The 27,094-nt window shown below is 33.4% G+C and overlaps 1 protein-coding gene and 1 non-coding gene across 3 annotated transcripts; one reads left to right on the forward strand and one right to left on the reverse strand.

Moving 5' to 3' along the window:
• Positions 1 to 24,264, forward strand: LOC120216682. 2 transcript variants are annotated; one of them, XM_039214035.1, is made up of 6 exons: positions 1 to 11; positions 11,249 to 11,251; positions 15,678 to 15,889; positions 22,080 to 22,522; positions 22,896 to 22,927; positions 23,055 to 24,264. In XM_039214035.1, the coding sequence occupies exons 4-6, from the start codon at positions 22,186 to 22,188 to the stop codon at positions 24,000 to 24,002; spliced, it is 1,317 nt and encodes a 438-aa protein (XP_039069966.1). In that variant the 5' UTR covers positions 1 to 11; positions 11,249 to 11,251; positions 15,678 to 15,889; positions 22,080 to 22,185; the 3' UTR covers positions 24,003 to 24,264. The 2 variants fall into 2 exon arrangements, with proteins under 2 accessions (XP_039069966.1, XP_039069967.1); XM_039214036.1 differs by lacking the exons at positions 1 to 11; positions 11,249 to 11,251; positions 15,678 to 15,889 and having other exon boundaries at positions 22,026 to 22,522.
• On the reverse strand, positions 3,381 to 3,487 carry LOC120216809. Its single transcript, XR_005525085.1, has one exon. It is a non-coding gene; the product is annotated as a small nucleolar RNA R71 (small nucleolar RNA).
• Positions 24,265 to 27,094: the final 2,830 nt, after the last annotated feature.

Below are 27,094 nucleotides of genomic sequence, written 5' to 3' on the forward strand. Positions count from 1 at the left end.
GCAGCATCACAGTTTCACTAATAAATGAAATGTCAGTGTAGATGCCAGCAAGGGCACATCATATGCACTCCACAGCAGTAAAGAGACAAGGAAAAGTCACAGTTGTCCTAAAGCGCACCAAATTTACCCCTTTAGACTGCAGGTGGCATCCGACCTGCAAGGTAATCTCCAATAACATGCACATAGCCACGTGATTTCTAAACAACAAATTGGATCCGCACACCTTGTTTAACGAAGGCGAAATCTGCAAGAAACTCCCTTGATCCACTGGAGTGGATGCAGCAAAGGTACATCAACAATACAGAACAGTTACATATGACAGAAAGAAGAATAATTAGGATTTCAGACATTCATCAGTCCAGACCAGAACCATAGAGGGGAAAACGGAATGACGAGACATTCAACAGTTGATGATTCGTTTTAATATCTTGTGTACTAAATGATGTATGTAAAATATTAACCAAAAAATGGCATATGTATACCTTTAACTGACAACTTCAGCTCCCATTAAAACTCCGAAGAACTACTTCTGAAATGGGATAGAGATGTAGCAGGCAAATGACCAAAAGCATGCACGATCGTTTGTGTTTCACGATCAATATTTTCCCCCATTTAATCACAGCTTCTTAACCTCTAATATGAATCTCAACTACAATGCCAATCACCAATTCACCATATATGATTAAAATTATATTCACTGATTACCGCTGAATTACCATCAGGGGGAACATGTTTAGTTAAACATAATTCAGATTGCATTTACTTCTTGTGAATCCAACAAAAAGAAAGCAAAATCAATGTAAATTTTGATAACTGAAGCATGTGGTAGATTAGTTACCTTAATATGGAAATTAATGAAGTAAAGCTGCTTGAAATGCTTTTGTTTAGCCCGAGTGCTGCCAATTTTGGACATTATTATCTTCTTTTACCTGCCAAGGTAGGGACCAGGGTTTGTTAGTTTTAACAATTGGTGGATGGCCTTGAGGCTCAGAATTCGGTGTGACAAATAGGTTTCATAGTAGTCGATACGGTAGCTGGCTAGCAGCGTCGGTCTAAAATTGCTACTAAGAATTTTAAGTATAATTCTGATTAAAAAATCTATCGTGTTTCATCAATTTGTGTGTATTGATCAGTATAAGATTTTAATATTTTTAAATTGATTTTTAAGTTCTTTTAGTATTAATTATTTCACTTTTTATAATTACATTCAATAATGAAATATAGTTAATTTAATTAATAAATTTTATTTTTATTTTTATTATAAATATACAATTATATTGCATAATAAATAATATAGTATATTGCATTATATATAATATATTGATTCTATGAATAATGCTACGGCATACGCAAGTGCATGTGTTGAATATAAAGTAGTAAAGTGGATGTACTAAATGCATCGAATGCAAACTCACAAAAAGCAAATGTCACACTAAAATTGTTGTACAAGAAATAAAAGAATTGTATTGTTGAATTGAAAAGATAACACAAGGATAGTGAAGAACTAAAATCTGAGAGATTATGATGGTTAAGAAAACTGATAACTCTTCAAAAGAGTTATCTTTGATAGCCTTTATCACCTAAGTTTAGTCTGAACTTAAGCATATTTAGGAGCATTTTAGGATTAAATTTACTTGATTTTGTATATTTTTCATATTAGGAGCATAGTGGGTTGTTAAGGGCTAAACTTGATTTTTGTTCTTGCAAATTGTTGCACTGATGCCGTAACGCTGCAGGAAATGTTGATCGGATGATGTAGCAGTCGTCTAAGCCCCAAATGGTCGAAAGAATATTCTGAAATTGGATAACTGGCGATGGTAGCTGTCATGTGGCTGGATAACACCTGAAACGTGGATTCAATCTATTAGGCGATGAGATTTTCATTCAAGCTATAAAATGGGAGTACTTGGGTGCAAAAAGTGTGATAATGGATAGAGATCCAAAGTACCAATTCTATGTTATTTCTTTTCAATCCATGGACGCCTAAGTCCTTTGCTAGGGATTGATGCAACACAAAGGAAGCTTGCTAAGGAGCTTCAGCGGTCAGCGGATTACGTTCAACACCTTCTATTGAGAGAGGGAGTGACTTGAACAATTAACTTTTGTTGGTTGTTTATTATGAACTTCATATTTTATGTTTATTTGGGTATTTAGTTTATGAGCATTGAACTTCATGATTGTGAGTAGAAATATTTGCAATTAAATATATAATATTTTCGTTTAATTTTAGAAATACCTTTATTCGAATTGCTATGTACATTTGCAAGCTATGGTGTTGCTGAGTAACATAGGTACACTGAAAAGTATGAAGCCATATATTAGTGTTGTTAATGGTTTTATCCTTTAATTAATGAAAATTATTAAAGTAGCTCAAATGGATTTAATCAATGCTAAACACATAAATTAAGTATTTCATGTCTGCATAAAATTTGGAAGCCATAATATCATATCATTTGATTCGATAGATGACCAATTGCTTCTGGAATGCTGTAACATGAAGTGGTGCTCTTTGTTATTGATTTCATTACTTTTTTCTATATCCCTCATTTTTTGATGATTTTTATTGTTACCACTATAATAAAACAAGTTGTTTGTTATGGGTTCGACATCCGAATCTCTTGTAGTTTCCATTTTATTACTTGATTTACGACATGTGCACTTACGTAATTGCTATAGCATTTTTGTAGCACCAAGTTTTTGGTGTCGTTGTTGGGGAGCATCGGTTTTACGTTAGAGTTTATTTACTTATTGGTTTTCTTTCTTTTTGTAGGTACTTATCTTTATTAGTTTTGTTGGTTTATGACCCATAGTAACAACGAGCTTGAGCCTTTCGATCCAGAGATAGAACAAACATTTTGACGCTATCGAAGAGAAACTGCTAGAAATCAAGCAAACGTGAATGTTGGAAACAATAACTATAACAATGCTCTACCCTCGCTGCAGAATGGAGAAAATGATGAGTTGCTAGCTGGAATCAGAGCTGGGCAACCAAATCAGAATATAGATGATCGTAATCACCTTATTCGCGAGCATATGGTGCCGACATTGGAAAATTTGTATATGGGCATTGTGAGACCAATTATTAATGTTGCAAACTTCGAACTAAAGCCAATTATGTTCCAAATGCTACAATCTATGGGACAATATAGAGGTTTTGCTGCTGAAGATCCTAGAGCCCATTTGAGAGCTTTTATTGAGGTTTGTGATTCTTTTATTCAACAAGGTGTTCTAGAGGGACCCTGAAGTTAAAGCTATTTCCCTATTCATTGCATGATAAAGCAAGAGTTTGGTTAAGTTCACTGCCACCAGGTGTTGTAGCATCCTAGAATGAATTAGCGCATAAGTTCTTATTGCGATTCAACCCATCGATTATGAATGCTAAGTTTCGAAACTATTTAACTTCATTCAAGTAGATAGATGATAAAAGCTTGTATGAAGCATGTGAAAGGTTTAAAGATTTGATACGAAAATGTCCTATTCATGGTTTTCCACATTGGACTCAATTAGAAATGTTTTACAATAGGTTAAATATACACACTCGTATGGTGTTTGATACCTCAGCAAATAGAGCTTTGTTGGATAAGATATACAATAAAGCATACGATATCCTCGAGAGAATATATACCAATGACTATCAATATCCAAATACGCACAATACGTTTGATCGACGTGGTGTTGCATCAGTAGACTCGAAATCCTTCAACTCTATAGTTTCTCAAATTTCAGCATTGATTGATATGGTAAAGAAATTGCACAAACCAGGAGGAATGTATGAAGTTAAAGTCGCATCTCTTGTCACTTGCGTATATTGTGGTGATGACCACAATTTTGATGAATGCCCCCAAAATCTCGAGTCTATCTACTATGTGTGAATTATCAAAGGAATGATAACACGTTTGGCAACACGTACAAGCCAAATTTAAAAAATTATCCTAATCCCTTTTAGAGAAGTCAGAATGTCGCCAACCCACAACATCAGTAATATTAGTACACTCAGCAGAGCTAAGTGCCGCCACAGTAAGCACAACATTATGTTGTTCAGCCACAACAAAGACATAATTATCAAGTTCAATCTTCGAATCAATTTTCAACCTTGACACCTTTTGAAGCCATTATGAAAGAATATATGGCATGCCAATCTGCCTCATTAAGGGTTATAGAGAATCAGATATGTCAAATGGCTAATGCTCTAAATAGTCAATTGCAAGGCAATTACCACAAGAAGTGGAATAATGGAGACCCAGTTGAATAAATAAGGAAGCTCATCATCATGGTAAAGGTAAAAGTAAAGAAGTTGAGCCAGAACTGCATGAGAGTCAATTTACAACACCAGATATGGGGTAGAGCAGTAACACAGAGTCATAATTGACACGATCATTTTTCGCATCAAAATAATTACTTCTTCTCAATTAATAAATAAAAGAAATTTAACGTAGTAAAAGAGAAGGGTCAATCCCATAGAGACTAAGGAAACTTCCTGATTTATTCGTGCTTTGTTTAATCTTTGAGCCAAGAAGTGGATGGAGTAGAATTTGAGTAACGATAGAGATTTATAAATGAAGAGAAATAAAATAGAAGAAAGAAAAATAAAAAGATTTCAAAGAAGATTAAAAATAAAATTAAAAAGAAAGTTTAAAAGAAAATTCAATACGGTAAAATCAACCTTAGGTTTCGCTTTGACTCAATTTCTTTCGGATCATCGAATTAGATTTTCCCTTCAGGATTCACGTCGGTTACTTTGTCTACAAGGACAAATCCTCAGGACTATGCTTTGTATACCGAATACCCAAGTGTAATCTTTAATATCAATTTGTAGATTGATTTAAGCAACAAAAATGTTGTAGATCTAAAATTGTTGAGGCTAAAAAATTTGATGACTCTGATTATGTTATTTCAACAATAACTGGTTCCGATCTCAGTTTTATCTTAGCAAACAATTTTTCTAAGTGTGTTCCCAAGAAGTTGAATGTGCTTCAATAAGCCTAAAGGTAATTCTTAAACTATAAAATCCTAAAATCATGGACAAGATAAAAAAAACAACTTTTAAAATATTTAAACTAAAATCCTAAAAATAATCCTAAAGATAAATCCAAATGTTTTTCATATTCAAACTCTAATATTTAAAAACAAATTTCCTAAGATATCTCTGTCCGTCCACCTTCCAAAAGGTGCTGACTAGATCTTCTAGAAAATGTTGTTGACTGGACCTTCTAGAAACTACCACGTCAGATCGTTTCATGCCCAGAGTCGTGCCCACTAATCCGACCATGAATCCAAAAAAATAAAAAAAAAATTGCACTATTTCATTGTTCTTAGCATAATTTTTGGAATTCAATGTCCTGCATCGAAAATGAATGAAAATGCCCAAGTTAGCAACTAAAATTATCTAATCAATGAGTAATTAATCATAAAATAATGTATAATTTAAACACTAATCAAATTCCCCCTTACTTATCTAATGCTTGTCCTCAAGCATTTCTCAATCAACATGCCAAAATCAATAGTTGTCATTCTATTACTCACATCATACTTTTTATCATCCAATGAACCAAAATCAAGACAATGAACTGAAATTAGAAAACAAGCAAGCATGTGGCAAAGCTAGGAAATAAGTTAAATCAAAACAAGATATTCTGATAGCTCACTAATCTCATGATGCAAGATGCAATACCCTCACAAAGGATTCAATCATTCCGCACAAGTGTTTAAGGACAAAGAAACTGTTGAGTTAATCGATCGACGGAATAGGCTAAGAGGGGGGTGAATTGGCAATAAAAATTCCAGTGGAAGCTTTTGCAGAAAATTGAAAATATTTGCACAGAGATTTAGAGTGGTTCGACTTTCTCAAACAAAGTCTACGTCCACTACCTTAGCTATCCACACTAAGGATTTTCCATAAATTCACTAATTTGTCTTTCTTTTGGGGACAAAGAGTAACCTTACAAATCCCTCAAGAATTATACCATAATTCTTGAGAACACTCTCTCCCAAAGAGAACAATACAAATTTTACAAACTTACAATAAAATCTTCACAAGGAAAGATGTTTGCACAATTCTAGAACAAAGAAAGAACACTCAAGAATAATACAATTGAGTACAATAAGTGTTCTTGAAAGCAAAGATGAATATTGAATGAAATAGGCTTGAAAATGCTTAAACTTGAGGTTTGTTGCTTTATCTTTGATTCTTGTTTCTTGTTGTTGATCAATGGCTTCTAAGCTTGTTTAAATACTCCTTTGATCATTTTTGAACGTTGGGGATCATTAGTGGAGTTAATAGGGCCGTTATTGTGTGAAAACAATTAATAAAATCAGTTGGGAGCTTGTGTGCATCGATGCATAGTCAAGGTGCATCGATGCATCAAGTGTAAAATTCAAATATTTCGACCGTTGGAACACTTAGTTCATCGGTACACTAAGGGTGCGTCAATGCATAAAATGCATTCGATGTTTCAAACAAGCCTGGAGTGCATCGATGCATAAAATGCATTCGATGTTTCCATAAAATCCTGAGTGCATCGATGCATGGCAGTGCATCGATGCATAAAATGCATTCGAAATGGGGTGTGCATCGATGCATCAATGAGTGCATCGGTGCATCCCTTCACAAATTTGATTTTTGGCTCGTTTTTGGTTCGAAATACTTTGTGAAAATGATTTTCTAAGTATAAAACACAATTTTACACTTTAGTAAGGATTGAAATTAAACTTTGAAAGACTTGGAGTAATATTTTGATATTCGAATAATTGTATCGAGTATATTTAGAAAATCATTTGTAAAATCTTAAAATTCATTTATATTACTTTGTTATATCAAAACATCAAAATGTTTTCAACAGAAACGCTCAAGCCAGAACAAGTCAAAGTATTACCATAAGCTTGTGATTAAATCAAATCTACACAACTTTAAATTAAATAAGATGCAAAAGTCAAGAGGTCTTTAATATGAGTTGTAATGTGGCTAAGGTATAGGTAGGGAAAAATGCAGAAAAGAAAGGTTTAAAATGCCAAAACAGGATATCAAAATAATCAGGAATAATCCACGAACTAACATGAAACACAATGAAAAATAAAACAAGGAAAAAAATATATGAAAGGCAATTAAAATAATTGATATTTCTTTTTTTTCTTTTCACTCGAACAAAGGGTTTGTTTGCTTTTTTATTCTTTTCCCTTTTTTCCCTTTTTTATGCAGTTCGAAACAGTGAACAATGCACTATTTTTTTACAAAATTTTTTTCGTTTCCTTTTTTCTTCGTGGGACAAGAATGATACAAGATCTCAAGTCTCGGCAATGGTGTGAGAAGAGAGAAAAATAAAAAGAAAGGCTTCAGGTTTAATTTGGTGAGATGAAAATCAAACGAAGGGAAATAAGCTCAAATGTGGTTTACTAAGGTGGCGTTTGGTTGGCATGAATCCCTTGAAATTAGGGGGAATTAGAATCCAATTCCACCACTTTCCCATGTTTGGTTCAAGTTTTCCAAGGGAATTGGAATCCCTCATGGCTTCAACTTTCCATCAAATGAGAAAAAATGAATTCCATCCATTTTATGATAGAATTCAATTCCCTTGTTGGAGGGAATTAAAATTTGATCATACTACCCTCATTAATCTTTTGGTAACTTATTCATATATTGAATAAAAATATTTTTTTATTATTTCGGGTCGCGTTTCTAATTCATATATTCGAGTCGGGTGAAATTTTATTTTGGTCGGGTCGGGTCGTGTGAAACTTTATTTTGGTCGGGTCGGGTCAGGTCGGGTGAAACTTTATTTTGGTCGGGTCGGGTCGGGTCTCGGATGGAAGTTCCCTTGTTCTCGGGTCGGGTCGGGTCGGGTTGACCAAAAACCCTACCCATGGCCATCCCTAATTGGGATGATTTTAACTTATTATGTTTATTAGCATGATTTTTATAATTTATTGAAATGAATAATCAATCAATAAAATTAAAATTTAATTTTTTTTTAAATTTTTATAATATATTGCTACATGTAATTTATAAAACAAACTAAAATTAAGCAAAAAAAATAAGAAGGGTAATCATGTCATTTTACATTACTGAAATCAAATTCATCTGACATGTCTGCGAACCAAACAAAATATGGAATTGGATTCTAATTCAATTTCCTGCCAACCAAACAGAATATGGAATTGGATTCCAATTCCTGAAAGATTCCAATTCCTTCACAGATTCCAATTCCCTCAGAAACATTCCAGCGAACCAAAAGCGGCCTAAGGGACAAATTAAAGGGTGGACTTTTTGGATAATGAATGAGTTAATCCTAAATTCATTTATCATACTAAAATCATCAAATTCAAGCATGTAGTATCAACTAGTATTCCACCACAAGTTCTAGAATGCTAAAAATGAGTTTGGTACACACAAAGAAACAAGAGCAAGAATGAAACATGTATGCTCAATAGGCTCAAAACTCACAAAATTGGCTCAATGTATCAAGTCTAGCATCAATTCAACCAATAAAGTCAAAAAATTCATAAAAAATTCACTAGCTATGCCAATTAACTATCATGCATTCAATATTCAACTCAAAGCAAGATTAAAGAATTCATCGAAAAAAATTAAAGTAATCAAATAAATATAAAAATAGGGAACAAACAACTCAACATATCAAGATCAAAATATTTTAAGTTCAATCATTCGACAAGCGAGACGAAATTCAACATGCAATCTCGCCCCTTCACTTAAACTGTTTTGTCTCAAAACGTAAATTAAAATATAAAGCAAAAGAGAGGGAAAATAAATACTCCCTGAACTAGTAGCGACAGTGGCCACGGCTGCGTCGAGATGAATTGTTGTAGAGTAAAATGTCCGATCGAGAAGCCACCATAAGATATATTAAAATTTTCTGCAAAACAAAAATCAAGAAAATAATAGATCATTCCAAGATTTTATTTTAAAGGAAGTAGACTCAAGAAAAGAACTAAATCAAGCTTTATCTTTTTCTCTTTTTTTCTTTTTTCTCTCTGTTCGAACCAAAATTGTATTGCTTTTTTTACTGTTCAAACCAAAATTGTACTGATGTTTTTTCACTGTTTGAACCAAAATTATACTGCTATTTTTTTACTGTTCGAATAGTGCACTATTTTTTCTGCTCATTCAATATATGTGCTATATTTTTCTGCACTATTCAGTTCGAACTTTTCTGCACAGTTCGAACCAAATATGTTTTTTTTCTGCACTGTTTCTTTTTTCTCCACTGCACTGCACTGTTCAAATATGCTGTGTATTTTTTCTGTACTATTCGATCAAAATCAGTTTTTTTGCAATGTTCTGTTCGAACTTTTCTGCACAGTTCAAACCAAATCTATTTTTTTCTGTACTGTTTTTTTCCTGCACTATACTGTTCGAATCTACTGTGTATTTTTTTGCATTGTTCGAACCAAATCAGTTTTTTTTTCACTGTTCAAACAGTGTATTTCGAAATTTTGCTTCCCCATTTTTTCCCCGGAATGATTCTTCCTTTGTTCGCTGCCAACACGATCTCTTCTTGCCTTGAGGTCGGGTTTTCGTAATTTTTTTGCTTTCGGTTCGAATAATTCTTGATTATATATTGCTTAAAATTCAAGTAGGAATAACAGGATACCTAAAAAATCAAAGAAAAAATAAAAAAATTGAAAAAAAAATTTGAACAAACGAAAAAATAATAATAATGGATTGCCTCCCATAAAGTGTTATTTTTAAAGCCGTTAGCTCGATGACCTGATTCAGACTATAAGTTCTGAGATAGATGCTTCATCTACTTCCTGGTCATAAATTAAAAACAAAGAAATAAATAAGTAATATGCCGTTAGTCCCCAATAACGGAACCAATTTGACACGGTTATTTTTCGCATCAAAATAATTTTTTTCTTAATTAATAAATAAAGGAAATTTAATGTAGTAAAAGAGAAGAGTCGATCCCACATAGACTAAGGAAACTTCCTGATTTATTCGTGTTTTGTTTAATCTTTGAGCCAAGAAGTGGATGGAGTAGAATTTGAATAATGGTGGAGATTTATAGATGAAGAGAAATAAAATAGAAGAAAGAAAATTAAAAAGATTTCAAAGAAGATTAAAAAGAAAATTAAAAAGAAAGTTTGAAAGAAAATTCAATACGGTAAAATCAACCTTAGGCTTTCGCTTTGACTCAATTTCTTTCGGATCATCGAATTAGATTTTCCCTTCAGGATTCACGTCGGTTACTTTGTCTACAAGGACAAATCCTCAGGACTATGCTTTGTATATCGAATACCCAAGTGTAATCTTTAATATCAATTTGTGGATTGATCTAAGCAACAACAATATTGTAGATCTAAAAACGTTGAGGTTCAAAAAGCTGCCGACTCAGATTATGTTATTTCAACAATAATTGGTTCTGATCTTAGTTTCCTCTTAGCAAACAATTTTGCTAAGTGTGTTCCTAGGAAGTCGAATGTGCTTCAATAAGCCGATCTTTCCTCCCACATTAACTATAATAACATCCAGACCAACGTCGACTTTTTGGTTTTGAAAATTGTTTTGATTTGAAAATAAACCTAGAAAACAGAGAGAGATATCTCGAAATTATTCAAGTGGTTTTCAATTCTCACGTTAGAACTAAGTCATCGCTTTAGCCCTCATATTGAAAGAAAATTAAAGAAAACGAAAATAAAAGAAAAAATATTTTTATTAAACTAAAAATATGATGATTGGATTCTTCCATTAGGCTTACCCCAAGAGGTATTTATAGACTTCTAAAAACCCTAAAAACAATAAAAAGATAATTCCTAAAATAAATAAAAAATAAATCCTAAAGGTAATTCTTAAACTATAAAATCCTAAAAACATGGACAAGATAAAAAAATAACTCTTAAAATATTTAAATTAAAATCTTAAAAATAATCCTAAAGATAAATTCAAATGTTTTTCAAATTCAAACTCTAATATTTAAAAACAAATCTCCTAAGATATCTCTGTTTTTCCACTTTCCATAAGGTACTGACTACATCTTCTAGAAAACTGCTGCTGATTAGACCTTCTAGAAACTGTCACGTCAGATCGTGTCAGGCCCAAAGTTGTGCCCTCCGACCATGAATCCAGAAAAATAAAAAATTGCACGATTTCGTTGTTCTTAATATAATTTCTGGAATTCAATGTCTTACATCGAAAATGAATGAAAAGGCCCAAGTTAGAAACTAAAATTATCTAATCAATGAGTAATTAATCATAAAATAATATATAATTTAAACACTAATCAATAATTTCTAGGCAGTTGTCCCTAATTAACATCCTTAGCTTATTCCATAATTCTATTAGCTTGTCAAATGAACATTTATACATGAATTACAAATATCATGATATTTAAGAGTCATTTCTTATCATAGTAACTGTCACTGGCTTGTCGCAAGCTAAAGTTCGTTCGAAAACATAAATACAAATAAAATATGCATTTACTTTTGCCTCACTATCGAACCTTTTCTACTATAATCTTCTCAATCCTGCACTTTTTTCTTCCCTTTCGAGTCACTTTGATCACTAGATTTATCGTGGTCTGACAATATCATTTAATAACATAAAATATTCAAACTACATGTTAGTATCGTACTAACATAATCTAAACTTAATAATATAAAAGTGTATAGAAATAAAATCGATACTTAATCGATATAAAACTAAATCATAAATCCATAATAATTTCAACTTCCCAAAATCTTCATTCAATTCCATAAATATTTATTTTCATCATCATTCCTTCAACTTTTGCAAATTTCACAATTAAACCACTAATCATGAACTCCCTTTTAGAATTCATATCAACATTTCCATTTAATTCATAATGATCTTTCACCATTATGATCTTTCACCATTATGATCTTTTCACATGATTTACTAAAATTTCCAGCATGGTAATTTTCTTAACAAAATAATAGCATTACTTTTAAAAACTCACAATTGAATTCCAATTTTTGAGACTATTCGAATTCCATCACCAAATTTACTCAAATTTGCACCTTGATCCTAAATCACTTGTTCAACTTAAAATTCCAGCATTACATCATTAAAATTTAACATTGAATACTCCAATTTAAAAATTTATACATCAATGTCCCTTAATTCTCAAAACTTGCAAAATAGCCTTTTTCCTATCTCAAGGTTCCAAATAAAACTCCAAATCACATAGAACACATTCAATATCAATTCTAGATCATAGGAATTTTTTCAACATTTTTCCTCAATTTTTCCCCTTATGGCCGAAAATCATAAAGTACTTATGGTAAATTTTTCATTCAATTTCAAGCATAAATTCAACCTCCTTACGTCAAATTCATGCTATTCCAATCATCACAACATCAAATTGAATCAAAATTCAACCAACCTCAATAAACCCTAACGATGGTCTGACATGATTCAAGCTTCTACACTTGATTTTAATCATCACTCATGCTTTAGAATTATTCAACAACTTCAATAACATAAAAATCTTCCATAAAATCTTCAAATCAAACATGTTCTTCAACCACCTAATTCATGAATCTCAACATCTAAGTGTGATTTCCATGTAATTTTTATACCAAATTATAGAGAATTTCAAGAGGATTAATTTTCTATCTTATAACTTAACCCAAAAATCAATCGAATAAGCTTAAAAATCAAACTAAAAAGCTCTCCCTTACCTTTAACGGGCCACAGCTGGAAGAAGAAGAACAAGTTGAAATTTTCATGATTTTTTTTTCACAATTATCACTTATTATACTTGTCTTTTATCTAATATAATTGAATATAAAATTTAATTTATGAGAAAGTCCAAAATTACCATTAATGAATCATGATAATTACCATTTGCCATTGAAATACCTCCAATTAAAATATTGCATAGTCAAAGACGAACAACTTGAAGTTGACTTCTACTTTTTCCATGAAATTTTCAAAAATTGCAATTCATTCACTTAATTTTCCCAATTTTGGCTAAATAAAAAAAATTAATTTCAATTCCACTGATCCAAGCTAAATTTCACTAAAATATGGAAATAATATTTTCAACCTTTATCTAACATCCTTCAAATTTTCGTAAAATTTTGGTTCGATCCGATTATCTGATTTCTTACCAGATTTTACTATCTTATAGCTTTTAATACAAACCTCAAATCAAAATTTTGATTCCCAAAAAAAATCTTATTTCGATATAAATTGTTCATTTACATGCCAAAATATATATCTTTTAAAAATTATAATTTTGGTCCCTAAACTTTTAAAAGTTTATACTTTGACCACTAACCTTTTAAAACTTACATTTTAGTCGTTAAACAAAAATTTGGGGAATTACAGTTTTGGCCTAAGATTTTTCAGGACTACCGTCCTTGACATACTGGCCTCCATTAATCTATAAGTCCTCTTAGAGAAATGAATAGAAGGCATCCACAATGAGTGCCGGTAAGGAAGCCATCGTCTGACAAATCAATGTCTTCCTCATCTTACTCAAAATATTAAAAAAAAAAACAATGTCTTCCTCATCATCCACTTGGTTGACATTCAGAGTAATTTTCTAAAAAGTTTTCCGACAATGACCGAAACATAGGAAGGCGGAGCGCCTTCCGGTTCATCTATTGCCATATCCGAATCTTGGATGATTCCTAGATCCGGTGGCTTGAGATATGACTTTCAGTATTTCGTTGAGATCGCTCATCGGGAAAAAAATTATTGCTACACCGAGTTGTTTTTTTTAAGAGTCCAACTTTCGTACACTTTGAATAGGTCTTATTAATGAATAAGCTAATGGTGCACTTTAAAATAATCGTATAATCATATGAAAATAAATGTTCATTTTAAATATATTAAAATTATCAAATTAAATATAAAATATAGTTGTTTTAACGATAAGCTAACTAACTAATTAATTTATTCATCAATTTTATAGTATTAATATTGATTGATTGATTGATTAATAGGTCAAATTTAATAATTATAAAAATAAAGTTAAAAATATCAAAGTATTTACATTATTTTATTTATTTATCTAGAATTACTGAAATCCAATATTACACCTGTGGAGAAAAAGGATACTTCACACGGAAGAAAGAAACACGATTGAAAATAGGGTAAACTATACAGTTAACCACTTAATTATTTAACGCTTTTACTTTTGTTACCGGTTTTTCAATTTGGTGTAGGATACCACTTAACTATGTAATTTGTTCAATTAGACCACTTTTCGTTAATATTAGACAAAAATATTGATGTAACAGTTAAAAGAAATAATATATTTATACATTTAATCCTTAATATTTATATATTCTCTCAATTACGTCCTACTTTAAATTTAATTTAATAAATTGACCATTCAATCAAGATTTGACATGTATCAGCAGTCGTTAGTGACACATGTTATTGGAGGATATTTTTTATTAGATTTAATTTATTTAATTAAATAATTTTCTATCAAATCAAGAGATGACACATGTCATGATTGGATAGAAAAGAAAATAAAAGAGCAAGAAATTGCTCTTAGGTGGATTCAATCCAATATCTAAAGGGTAGGTAAACAATACCCCAACCACGACACCAAATGTCCCCATAAGTTTAATATTTACAATAAATTGTATTTATTCTTTTAAACTTGATAATGATAATGGTAGAAGAAAACAAAAGTATATTGAAATTATACGTAAGAGCACATAAATAATTAAAAGTTCTAATATTTTATTTATATCGAAAAGTAATGCATTTTATTGTAATTGTATTTACAATAAATTCTAATATTTTATTTAAAGCTTAAAATATGAAGTGAAGGTCCTAGCCAAAGGTCGTTATCAGCTTTCATTACAAAAGTTAACAATGTCTCGGACCGGACCCACCAAATGGAAAGAAAGATGGTGGAATTCTTATACGCTTCACCCTTCATTTCCTCTCCCTTCTATTCCAGCAGTATATATGTACATACATATATATACATGCACATATGTCATATTATAAATGCAGTCAACGGTAAAAGCACGTGATGCAATTTTAACTTTATTTTTTTAGGAAAAAATTCATAAGAGAGTCTGGACTCTAGATATGATAATATTGAGCATATATATATATATATATATATATACCCCTTATCACAACATCAAAATACATCGTATATATAATTGTAAAAAGGAGTAAAAATAAAAATACTAACTTATCTTTTTTTATTTTTTTATTTTATGCTGTCTATGGTGGAAAACTTAAGGAAAATAAAGTAACATTTAATTGTATTATACATCTTCAAGGTATGACCTTCGTTTCAAATTAGCCTCTAAACTTTTAAATATTTTAATTTCATCCTTAAATTATGTCTATCATTTTAAATCAGTCTTTAAACTTTTAAATAGTTCAATTTCATCCTTAAACTACAACCTTCATTCTAAATTAATACCAAAGCTTTTTAAACATTTCAATTCCATTATTATATGTTTGAAAAAGAAAAACAAAATTTAGTTTGAATCATGATTGAAACCAATTACATATGTAGGGATGGAATCAGAAAATTCAAAAGTTTAAGGAGTAATATAGAATGAGAGTTATAATTTTAGGATAACATTGAAATATTCAAAAGGTTAAGGCCCAATTCAAAATGAGGGTTATAGTTTGGGGGGAAACGATGTAACTAACTCATAAAATAAATAAAAACAAAAAGGAAAAGTAAAAAAGAGAGCCTGAGCGGAAAAAGAAGCAGCACTACATACAGACGAGACACAATTCCCCATACAGACACCCCTTGACTCTCTCTTTCATTTTCACACATTACGCCCTTTTCATCGTTTCCGTCGCGACCGTCGTCTTCCTCCCTGCTCTTCCTCACCATCCGCCTATGAAATTTCGACGCCGTTCAAATCTCTCCCTTCCCCTATTATTCTTCAGCTTATTCTCTTATTATTCCAATCTGTAAGTTTCTTCCCTCTTTTTTCATTAAAAAATTAATGTTGATGCGTTTATTTCAGTTTTGTGTGGATGATAGGTTTTTTCCTTGGATTTTGATAGCTCGAAATCAGTTCTGAGAATGGATTAGGTGCTAAATCGTTTTCGCGCCCTTGTTTAAGCTGCTTTTAATTTTTTTCTTCTTGGATTTTCAATAACTTTTTATGCCATTTTTTTATTGTTTGGTAGTACAGTAAATGTTCGAAACTTTGGCGTTGTGAGAGTTTATGCTTTTTCTTTGTTAAAAAGTAAAATAAAACCATGCTCTGGAATAGTAGAACTTTGAAGACTTTAATTATGCAAATATTCGTGACTTAAATGTTTTATTTTACATTATTCTTATTCTTATTCTGATTTTGAAGAAAGCCATTAATGCTTAATTAATTAATTCAGGATGATGCTTAGCACTAGCTCGAATTTTCGCGGATACTTTTTACCTAACCCTGCGTTCCGCTAGGAGTGTTAAAAAAAATCTGAAACCGTTAATCGATATAACCGTTATATTTAACAGATTAATTAACCGAAATATTAATACTAAACAGTTTCGGTTAATTAAACTATTAAAAATGATAGTTAACGGTTAAAGTTACGGTTACGAATTTTGATAAACGTTTTCCGTTAATAAATTAAATTTATAATTAAATTTTTATTTTATTATATTTGTACATAAATAACTTAATATAAGTTTCTATTATTTATAATATATATATATATATTTAATAAAATTTGTATACAAATAACTTAATATATATTTTTTATCTTTTAATTTTTTTTGAAAATATAGGAACATACTTACACCAATATAATTATATGTTTATTGTTAGGTATTAAGATATTGGGAGATGTACATACTAAAATCGGTATAAGTATGTGTTAAGTCCTACACTTTTTTATTTTATTTAATTACACCGTTGTAATTATGTTTTAAGTGCTACACTTTTTTATTTTATTCATTTACACCAGTGTAGTATGTGTTAAGTGCTACACTTTTTTATTTTATTCACTTACACAGGTGTAAGTATGTGTTAAGTGCTACACTTGTTTATTTTATTCACTTACACCGATGTAAGTATGTGTTAAGTGTCATATTCTTTTGTAGTATGAATTATGAAAAAAAATTGACAAATAATTGTAATAGGTTAACCGTTGGTTAATCTGTAACCTAACCGTTAATAAAGGTTAACCATTAGTGGTTAACCGTCTCTTAATAGTTAGGTTACGGTTAAAAAAATCTCATGACCGTCTATGAACAACCTGTTGACGAAAACGGGTAAAGAAAACGAAAGAACACGAGAATTTTACGAGGTTCGGCAATGTGCTTACGTCCTCGGTGCCTAGGCGGCGCTAGAAGTTTTATTCAATGATATTTTAGGTCTAGGTTACATCTCTATTTATAATAGAAAACCCTGGTACATAATTACAAAATCAACCCTGTACCGTACCGCGGGGGCTGCGCCCCCACACCCCCAACCCACATAATTCGTAACCCCACAACGAGACTTTTTATGAGCCATACATAACAAATCTCCACCTTGGCGAATATCCTGCCCCTTGGAAACTTCAATGTGGGTTGGGTTACCTTGCTTCTTTAACAACTCGAAACATTCAACAAGTCCAAGCAATGCTTGAACTTGTCTGTCGTAACTGGCTTGGTGAACATATCAGCGGCATTCTCATCAGTATGTACCTTCTGAAACAAAACCTCTCCAGATGCAACCAACTCTCTGATCTTGTGGAACCTTACATCAATATGTTTAGTTCTAGCACGATACACCTGATTCTTAGCCAAGTGAATAGCACTTTGATTATCACAAAGCAACTGAACTCCACCTTGTTGAACACCCAACTCCTTCACTAAACCAGTAAGCCATAAAGCTTCTTTTGCAGCTTCAGCCGCTGCCATGTATTCAGCTTCAGTTGTAGATAGTGCCACGACAGATTAAACAGTAGACTTCCAGCAAATAGGCCCTCCACCAAGAGTAAACACATACCCTGTCGTAGATCTTCTATTATCCAAGTCACCTGCATAATCTGAATCCACATATCCTACAACCAAAGGATTATCCCGCTGACTCCCAAAAACAATTCCATGTCCCACAGTACCCTTTAAGTACCGAAAGATCCACTTGACTGCATCCCAATGTTGCTTACCAGGTTTAGACATGTACTTACAAACTTGACTAACAGCATGAGCTAAATCAGGACGAGTACATACCATCGCATACATCAAGCAGCCAACAGCATTAGAATACGGAACCTTTGCCATATTTTCAGCTTCCTTATCTGTCTTAGGGCACTGTTCTGATGAGAGCTTAAAGTGATTCGCCAATGGAGTGCTAACTGGTTTCGCGCTGCTCATCGCAAACCTTTCTAGCATTTTCTCAACATAACCCCGTTGAGATAGCCGCAGTTTCCTTGAGTCTCTGTCCCTGCAAATTTCCATTCCAAGAATTTTCTTTGCAGCACCTAAATCTTTCATATCAAATTCCTGACTCAATAAAGTTTTCAAACCGATAACATCATCCATGTTCTTCGCAGCAATCAACATATCATCAACATACAGTAATAGAAAAATAAAAGAACCATCATCAAGGCTCTTAACATAGACACAACAATCATACTCACATCGGTTGTAGCCAATCTTGATCATATAGGAGTCAAACCGTTTATACCACTGTCTCGGAGACTGTTTTAACCCGTACAAAGATTTCTTCAATCTGCAAACTAAATGCTCGTTTCCAGGTTGAGTGAAACCTTCAGGTTGCCGCATGTAGATCTGCTCCTCTAAATCACCATGCAAAAAAGCAGTTTTAACATCCATCTGCTCTAAATGCAAATCCCAACTAGCCACCAATGCAAGTACTGCTCGGATTGAAGTGTGCCTGACCACAGGAGAAAAGATTTCATCATAATCAACTCCTTTCTGCTGTGAAAAACCCTTCGCTACCAAACGAGCCTTGAACTTCTCCCCCTCTTTTTCTGTTACTGCTGGTTTCTTCTTATACACCCATTTGCAACCAATCGGCTTCTTACCCTCAGGAAGGGGAACTAACTCCCATGTGCGATTGTGATTCAAAGACTCCATCTCCTCAACCATGGCTGCCATCCACTTGTCGTTTTCCTGACTAGTAACGGCATCATGAAAAGTAACTGGATCATCACTGCTAACAGTAAGTGCAAAAGATACCAAGTCTTCAAAACCCAATCTGTTCGGAGGCTTTATATTCGTCCGTCTCACCCTGTCTCTGGCGAGACTATAATCCTGCAAATCATCCGTAGTGGAACCACCAGAACGGTTGAGAAGTTTCTGGTTTCTCAACTGGAAACTGCTCGAAATCTACCACTGTCGTGTCTTGCTTCTGCTGCAACATAGACTGTTCATCAAAAACGACATCTCTACTAATCACAACTTTCTTCGCAACTTGATCCCAGAACTTGAATCCTTTGACACCTTTCTTGTAACCCAGAAAAATGCACTCATTCGATTTTGCATCAAGTTTGGATCTCTCATCAGCAGGTACATGCGCATAAGCAGGACAACCAAAAATCCGTAAGTTATCAAAACTAACATCATGACCAGTCCATACCTCTTCTGCAACTTTCCCAGCCAGCGATGCCCTTGGCGATCTGTTGATAAGGTAACACGCCATGTTAACAGCCTCAGCCCAGAAGTGTTTGGGAAGCCCCGCATTCAACCGCAAACATCTGGCTCTTTCATTCAACGACCTGTTCATTCGTTCCGCAACACCATTCTGTTGTGGTGTCTTGCGCACTGTAAAATGCCTCTGAATCCCATGCTCCTTACAGAATTGTAGGAACTGTGAATCTGTGTACTCCGTACCATTATCAGACCGCAAACACTTGATTTTTCGTCCTGTTTGGTTTTCTACCTCAGCTTTCCACAACTTGAACTTCTCAAAAATTTCAGATTTCTGTTTCAAAAAATACACCCAAACTTTCCGTGAAAAATCATCAATAAAAGTAACATAGTACCTAGATCCACCCAAAGACGATGTCGTGGAAGGCCCCCATACATCAGAATGCACATAATCAAGAATCCCTTGAGTTGTGTGCTTCGTAGTCTTGAAACGGACTTTAGTCTGTTTACCAAGAACACAATACTTGCAAAAAATCGAGCTTACAGCTTTTGACACCATGCAACAAGTTTCTCTTGTGTAATTCTGCCATACCACGTTCACTAAGATGAGCAAGGCGCATATGCCACAATTTTGTCGTATCATCACAGGACTCAACAGAGTGAACTCCACCTGCAACGGTACTCCCTAACAATCTGTAGATATTCTCTGCAGTCATCTTGCCTTTCATCACAGTCAATGCTCCTTTAACAATCCGAATGGTTTCCCTATCCTCGTCAGCCTTAGGGATAAAACCATTCTTGTGCAAAGTGCCCAAGGAAATCAAATTCTTCTTCAAGTCTGGGATATGTCGAACACCACTCAACGTCCGAACGGAGCCATCGTGCATCTTAATTCTGACATCACCAATACCAACAATATTGCAACATCGATCATCACCCAAATAAACCGAACCAGAATTAACCGGCCTGTATGTCGAAAACCATTCCCTATTTGGCGTGATGTGATAAGAACATCCAGAATCAAGAATCCAAGCATCCGTCAATTGTGTCGTTGAAATAGAAAGCATATCACCCTCACTGCAATCAGAAGTATCATCCTCGACCACGTTCACATACTTGGATGAGCCATCACGCTTCTCATCGGTCTGCTTTTTCAACTTCGGACAGTCTCACTTCATATGTCCCGCCTCCTTGCACTTGTAACAGTGAATCGTCTTCTTATCCCTGGATTTGGATTTGGAATTCCGCTTCCCGGACCCTGCATTCTCTGGCTTCCGTCCACGATCTCGATTACCCTTGACATATAAGCTATCGGCTTGAGAGCTTTCCCCTGCATTCTGCTTTCGCTGGTTGTGAGCCAACAAGGCTGCAGTAATCTCCTCAACGTTGATAGTCTCTTTCCCATATGTAAGAGTAGTCACCATGTGTTCGTAAGAGGAAGGCAACGAACACAACAGAATCATCGCTCTGTCTTCATCTTCAATTTTCACATCAAGCCGAGCCAGATCAGAAACGATTTGATTGAAGACATTCACGTGTTGCGCCAAATCGTGATCGTCCTGCATCTTCAGCCCATACAGCCGCTGCTTCAGATACAGTTTTGTCGTTAAGGATTTGGACATAAACTGACTTTCCAACTTCCTCCAAATTTCGTCTGGAGACGATAGATGCATGACGTGATACATGACCTCGTCCGCCAAGCATAATCGTATGGTTCCTGCCGCTCGCTGCTGCAATTCTTCCCAATCTTCCTCATCCATCGACGCCGGCTTTGTAGGTCGCAAAGCCTTCAAGATCCCTTGCTGCGCCAATAGATCCTTCACCCTCGTTTGCCATAATCCGAAGTTACCCTGACCATCGAATTTCGCGACTTCGAATTTTGCTCCTGACATCTGATACCAATTGTTGACGAAAACGGGTAAAGAAAACGAAAGAACACGAGAATTTTACGAGGTTCGGCAATGTGCTTACGTCCTCGGTGCCTAGGCGGCGCTAGAAGTTTTATTCAATGATATTTTAGGTCTAGGTTGCATCTCTATTTATAATAGAAAACCCTGGTACATAATTACAAAATCAACCCTGTACCGTACCGCGGGGGTGCGCCCCCACACCCCCAACCCACATAATTCGTAACCCCACAACGAGACTTTTTATGAGCCATACATAACACAACCCTACGTCCCGCTACTAATCTATTTTTTCACTTATACTATTTATTTATTTAATTTTCTTGATCTATAAGAGCACTTCAAACTGAATATAACATAATATATAAGACTCCCATGCAATTTACTCTTAGTTTAATTTTTTATTTATTTTCTTAAAACTGATCTTCATGGGCTTATATATATATATTGTTAGCTCTAATTTTTACCTTAGGTTTTGATCATGGAGTTAAGAGCGAAATGAAATTGTAAAATTGCTCTTTAGAAAAATGAAACTTATCCAGTCAGTTGTGGTTAGCTAAAGATTGGAGTAGCTATCTTTTAAGTTTGTTAGGTTGGTTGAAGCTGTCTGTTCAATATATCTTTGCAATTTTAAATTATGATTTTTTTACAGGCAATAATCGGTTTTATCATCTATGCAGCATTTTCCCTTGAGTTCATAGCTTGAATCGGTGTTGCAATTTTGTAAGATAAAATCACTTTCGGGTATTTGAGTGATCATGGGATCAGCTTGTTGTGTTGCTGCAAGGGACAGAATCATTCCAAACAGAACAGGACGTGAAACTTTGAATAGAAATGTGAGGTGTTCGCCATCATGGAGCTTCTGCCGAGATAATCGAAGGCGTGTAGCTGGTGAAATTTATGAGCCTTCTTATCAGGTGTCTAATGGAACTAGCAGAAATGTTAGCATGGAGATAAAGGGGACATTGGGATCTGATAGAAGTAATCTTTCTGATCAAGGAAGTCTACATGAGATTGAGGCATATGGAACACCCGCTTCTCAAAAATCACCAGTCCGTGAAGAAATGGGTGAGAATATGACAACCCATCCTTCAGGTAAAATCACTTGCCAATTGAAATAGCCTAAGGCCCTAAAGGGGTTTAGGAAATTTTTTCTAGAACTTTTTTTCTATGTTAATTGTTTCATTTGGAGATTATGTACTTTATGTAACTTAGCCCATGGATGCAAAAGGATACAATGGTCTTCTATCCTGTTGATAATGCATAACCTTTAATATGCAGGGTAACATGGTCGAATAAAAATAAAACAGACATGTTTGTGTATATTCAAGTTGCATTTATCATGTTATTGTCTACTTCTATCCTTTTTCTCTCAGTACTGCTCCGAGTAATGAAGCTGCTAGCCTGTTCCCTCTATTTTGTGACTTGTTTCTGTTGTGTTTGATATTGTTTTATGTTGTTGGTGCAGACATATCAAGAGCAAGCAATTATTCAGTTGATGTAAGTTTGATTTTGCTGATATCGACTTTACTTGAATTAACTTTTATGCTGTGTGTTTCCTGTGAATTGTGGTGATGCACTATCCTATTCTACTGATGGCTAAAATACCTTTCTGGTTATATTTCAGGTGAAGAATTTGGCAGAATCGCCCAATATCATTGATTCATCTACACCAAAGCTTTCTTTTTGTATACCTTCTTCATTTTCATCACCAATAACGGATACTTCGTCTAGCCATGCTCATTTGCTTCCTCCAAACTCAACTCCATCACAACGGGCTTGCCATTCACCTGGGCAACAGCTATTGAGGCAGGTTTCTGATAGTCGAATCCTGGGATTGAAGTCGCCAAATAATTATTCAATGTCTGAAGCAAGGTCATCTTTCGTGCTCTCCAGTTGTAGCAATGGTTTAACAGCTAGGTCTCATGGTGGCTCTTCTGATGGCTGGTCCGTATGCACTTTTTCAGAGGTTGTGGCCTCTTCTCAAAGAGAAAGGTGGTCTTTTGACAGTGAACACTTAAGTTCTAGTTATGGCAAGACAAATGGATGTAGCAGCAGATTTTCATGTTCACCATCCATAGAGATGCGAACTTGTGGTGCTTGCTCAAAGCTTTTAGCTGAGAGATCCGCATGGAGTACCAATGAGATTTCAGTGGTTTCTGTGCTTGTCTGTGGACATGTTTATCATGCTGAATGCTTGGAGACAATGACACTAGAGGCTGACAGATATGACCCAGCCTGCCCAATATGTATGGTTGGAGAAAAACAGGTCTCAAAGATGTGCAAAAAAGCATTAAAAGCTGAAGCAGAGTTGAAGGCAAAACATCTTAAGTTGTTCAAGAATAGAATTATAGATAGTTCTGTTGATGATTGTTGTGATGATATTGAACACGTAGAGAACAACAAACGAGAAGGAAAAGATACAAAGTTGGAACCCAGCTCAAGCCGGAGAAGCTCCTTGGCAAAGCCTTTCTTAAAACGCCACTTCTCGATTGGGTCTAAGTGGGGTAGATCACTATCTGAGAACGATTCTGCTAGGAAGAAGGGTTTTTGGATAAAATATCGAAAAGATTGAGTTTCCTCTTTTACTGGCAGGAGATGAGGAGCCTCATCTCAGCTTCTTAAGTTAGAGTCTTCCCTTTCCAAGCTAATACCATCAACAGGAGTGGCATTAAATTTCCATTAACCCACGTTTGCCCATAGCTTTGGGCTGGGTAGGGCATGAGTGTGATAAACTTTGAATTGGATCAAATATAAATGCTTAGTTTTGGAATTTAGTATGTACTAAGATATCCAATGGTGGGTTTTGGGGGTTCAAAGTAATATAGAAATGAAGTTAATTTCTTGATTTCTTTTTCTTTTTTGATAACTTATTTTCTTGATTTCTAGAGAGCAAGGTTGTTCTTTGTAGGTTTTACATGCCATTATGGATGACTCTGATATGAGAAATGCAGACTTTCAGGCTTCAGCGCTTGACGGTTACACTCGATGAAGAATTGAATTGATTAGTAAAAGTAAGCACTAAGAAATTTACTATACTTGGCCTTTTCAACTCTTCTTTGCTGTATTTATGACAGTTTCGACCATTAATTACACAATGCATTGTGCACTAGTCGTTCTGTGTTGTGCTGGGGCTGGAATTTACGGAGAGTAGAGGACTTAATGTCAGTTTTTTTTGTCCCAATAGGGCAGCCCCAAAAAAAACCTAACAAAATATCTTTTATTCTGAGATGTATTGCAAGTTTCAATAAAAAAATCTTTTATTCAAACTTTTTTATCTTAATGTGAAAAATTTTAATAAAAAATTATATTTTATCAGAATTCATCATATCGAAGTGACGAGTTTGAATAAAAATATTTTTTATTAAAATTTATCTTCTCGAGGTGATGAATTCTATGAATACTGTAGAAAATGCAGTAGATTCCAAAATAAATTTTTACTTAGCTCTATTTTCTCAAATAATTTATCAGTTTGCCAAAAAAAAAAACCTTAATGTCTTCCTAAGAGCCCTATCAGTTTCTCAATTTTCAGACCCCAATGGTTTCGCTGCAACTGGTTTTAGCATTGTTTGGTCAATAATCCACTCTAATTCGGATTTACTCGGACAAAGAAGCTGTACCTGTACCGCTAGTTGAGTTCCTTCTTCACATGTGCATGATAAACGCATTACTCGCCTATTGAAGTTGCCTTGTGAATTAATAATTTAATCAATTTTATTGTCACACTTAAAACCAAGAGTTGAGAACAAAACAAAGTTATTTGTGGCATAATACGTTAACAGTTACAAGAGGGACCAACGGTGACATTTGATAGTCAAATATAAATATAAATGGAAATAAAATAAAAGTAAAGCTTAATCTTTAAATCATAGGTTAATACAAAAATAAATGTCTAAATTATACTTAAAATTTGACTTTTGGGATTTAAAGAATTTCTTGTTAAAAATAAATACTTAATATTTTCTATGTTACACTTTAAGTGTCTATCTTTAAATGACACGTGTCACTTAACGGTTTTTTTAAACGGTTGATATCTAAAAATATAACGAAAAAACATTAAACATTTATTTTTAACAAAAAATATTCAAATACCAAAAATTAATTTTAAGTATAGTTTAACCAATTGTTTATATATTAAGCCTTAAATCATTATCTAATGTTGCACTTACAATTGGTATTTGACAGTCGTGTATTGATGATCATGCTGCTGTCATCTTCTGCAAAGTTGCAAATTTCTTAGCTTTTAATTGAAACTGAAAATGCTGAGAAAAATTGTACAACCGACCTTTTTTATAGTTATAGTTTAAGGAGAATTTTCCTGTACAAACATTTATTATAAGGTTAATAAAGGTACGACCTAAAATATTATAATGCAACATAATATTTTAAATAATTTTTTATTTTTGTTTTTTTCGGTTGTTAACCTATTTTAAGTTACAATAAAAAATATTATCATTTTTATAATATTTTAAATTAAAATAAAAAATATTAAAAAATATGATATTTAAGATAACACATAACCTAATATTTATAATATTTTAGATCGCAATTTATATTAAGGTGCGGCACCCTAAAACTCCTCATAGTTTAATATTCAAAGCGGACGCTCTTAATCTGGCGAAGCAGGCTGTCGTATTCCCGGCCTTATTCGTAATATGTGCCCTACCAAATTCTCTCTCAAAAAAATAATGTGCCCTACCAAAACAAAGTGTTTCTCACTCTTCTTAGTTTATTTGTGGTAGTTGTTCTTTCAAAGAAGGGAAATAATGTTTTCCAGAGTACATCATTTCTCTATTTCTTCACGCCAAACACCAAATTGATTACTATATTTAATTAGCACCCGAAAATGAATATGATGTGCACTTAATCGTCTGGTGAAATATTACTCAAATTCGGTATTTTTAGTACTTAACTCATTCATTGCATTAAAAATAGGCAGAAAGTACATATCGAAGAAAAAGTAGAAGGAAAAAAAAGAATTAAATATGGTTTACTTTGATATATAATTAAAAGTGGATTTACTGTTTTATGTAACAATAACCGGGTGTAGCCGGTACTCTTATCTTGAATAATTTAATAAATTTAATTTTATTATATTGAGTTTTTTAATTTAATTAAATTAAAATTATCAAACTAAATATGATTATTATATTTATTAACTATCATGTTAGTTCTTTCGTCAAATGTTAATGATTTGTTATTTAATTAAAATTATTTAAATAATTAAGTAACTTGATTAATAAAATTAATTTTTTTTAAATATGTCACATTAATATATTTAAAAAAATTAAAATATAGGCGTGATAATATATATAGAGAGAGAGATAGAGAGGGAGAGAGTATAATTTAAGACCACCATATGAGTAAAAATAGATGAATAAAAAATAAAAAGATATTTATTAAAAAAAATAAAAAAAAATTAATCTCAAATGTCTATTTCACTAATCCAATAGTGAATGAGTAAATATAACCGGTTGTAATATTTGAGGATGGAGAGAGAATCTATATCTACCTTTTATGGCATTAAATGAAGGAGAAAATGATTGATGATATTGTTAACGGTCATGCACTTTGCTGCTTCCGTTATTAATTAGAATCAGAAGCTACAACAACTCAACTCGGGGACTGCACCTCAAGTTAGGTTCTCCATTTACTCCCACTCCCGAA

Source organism: Hibiscus syriacus, unplaced genomic scaffold, assembly GCF_006381635.1.
Source record: "Hibiscus syriacus cultivar Baekdansim isolate YM2019G1 unplaced genomic scaffold, ASM638163v2 tig00110163_pilon, whole genome shotgun sequence".
NCBI classification, from domain to species: domain Eukaryota; kingdom Viridiplantae; phylum Streptophyta; class Magnoliopsida; order Malvales; family Malvaceae; genus Hibiscus; species Hibiscus syriacus.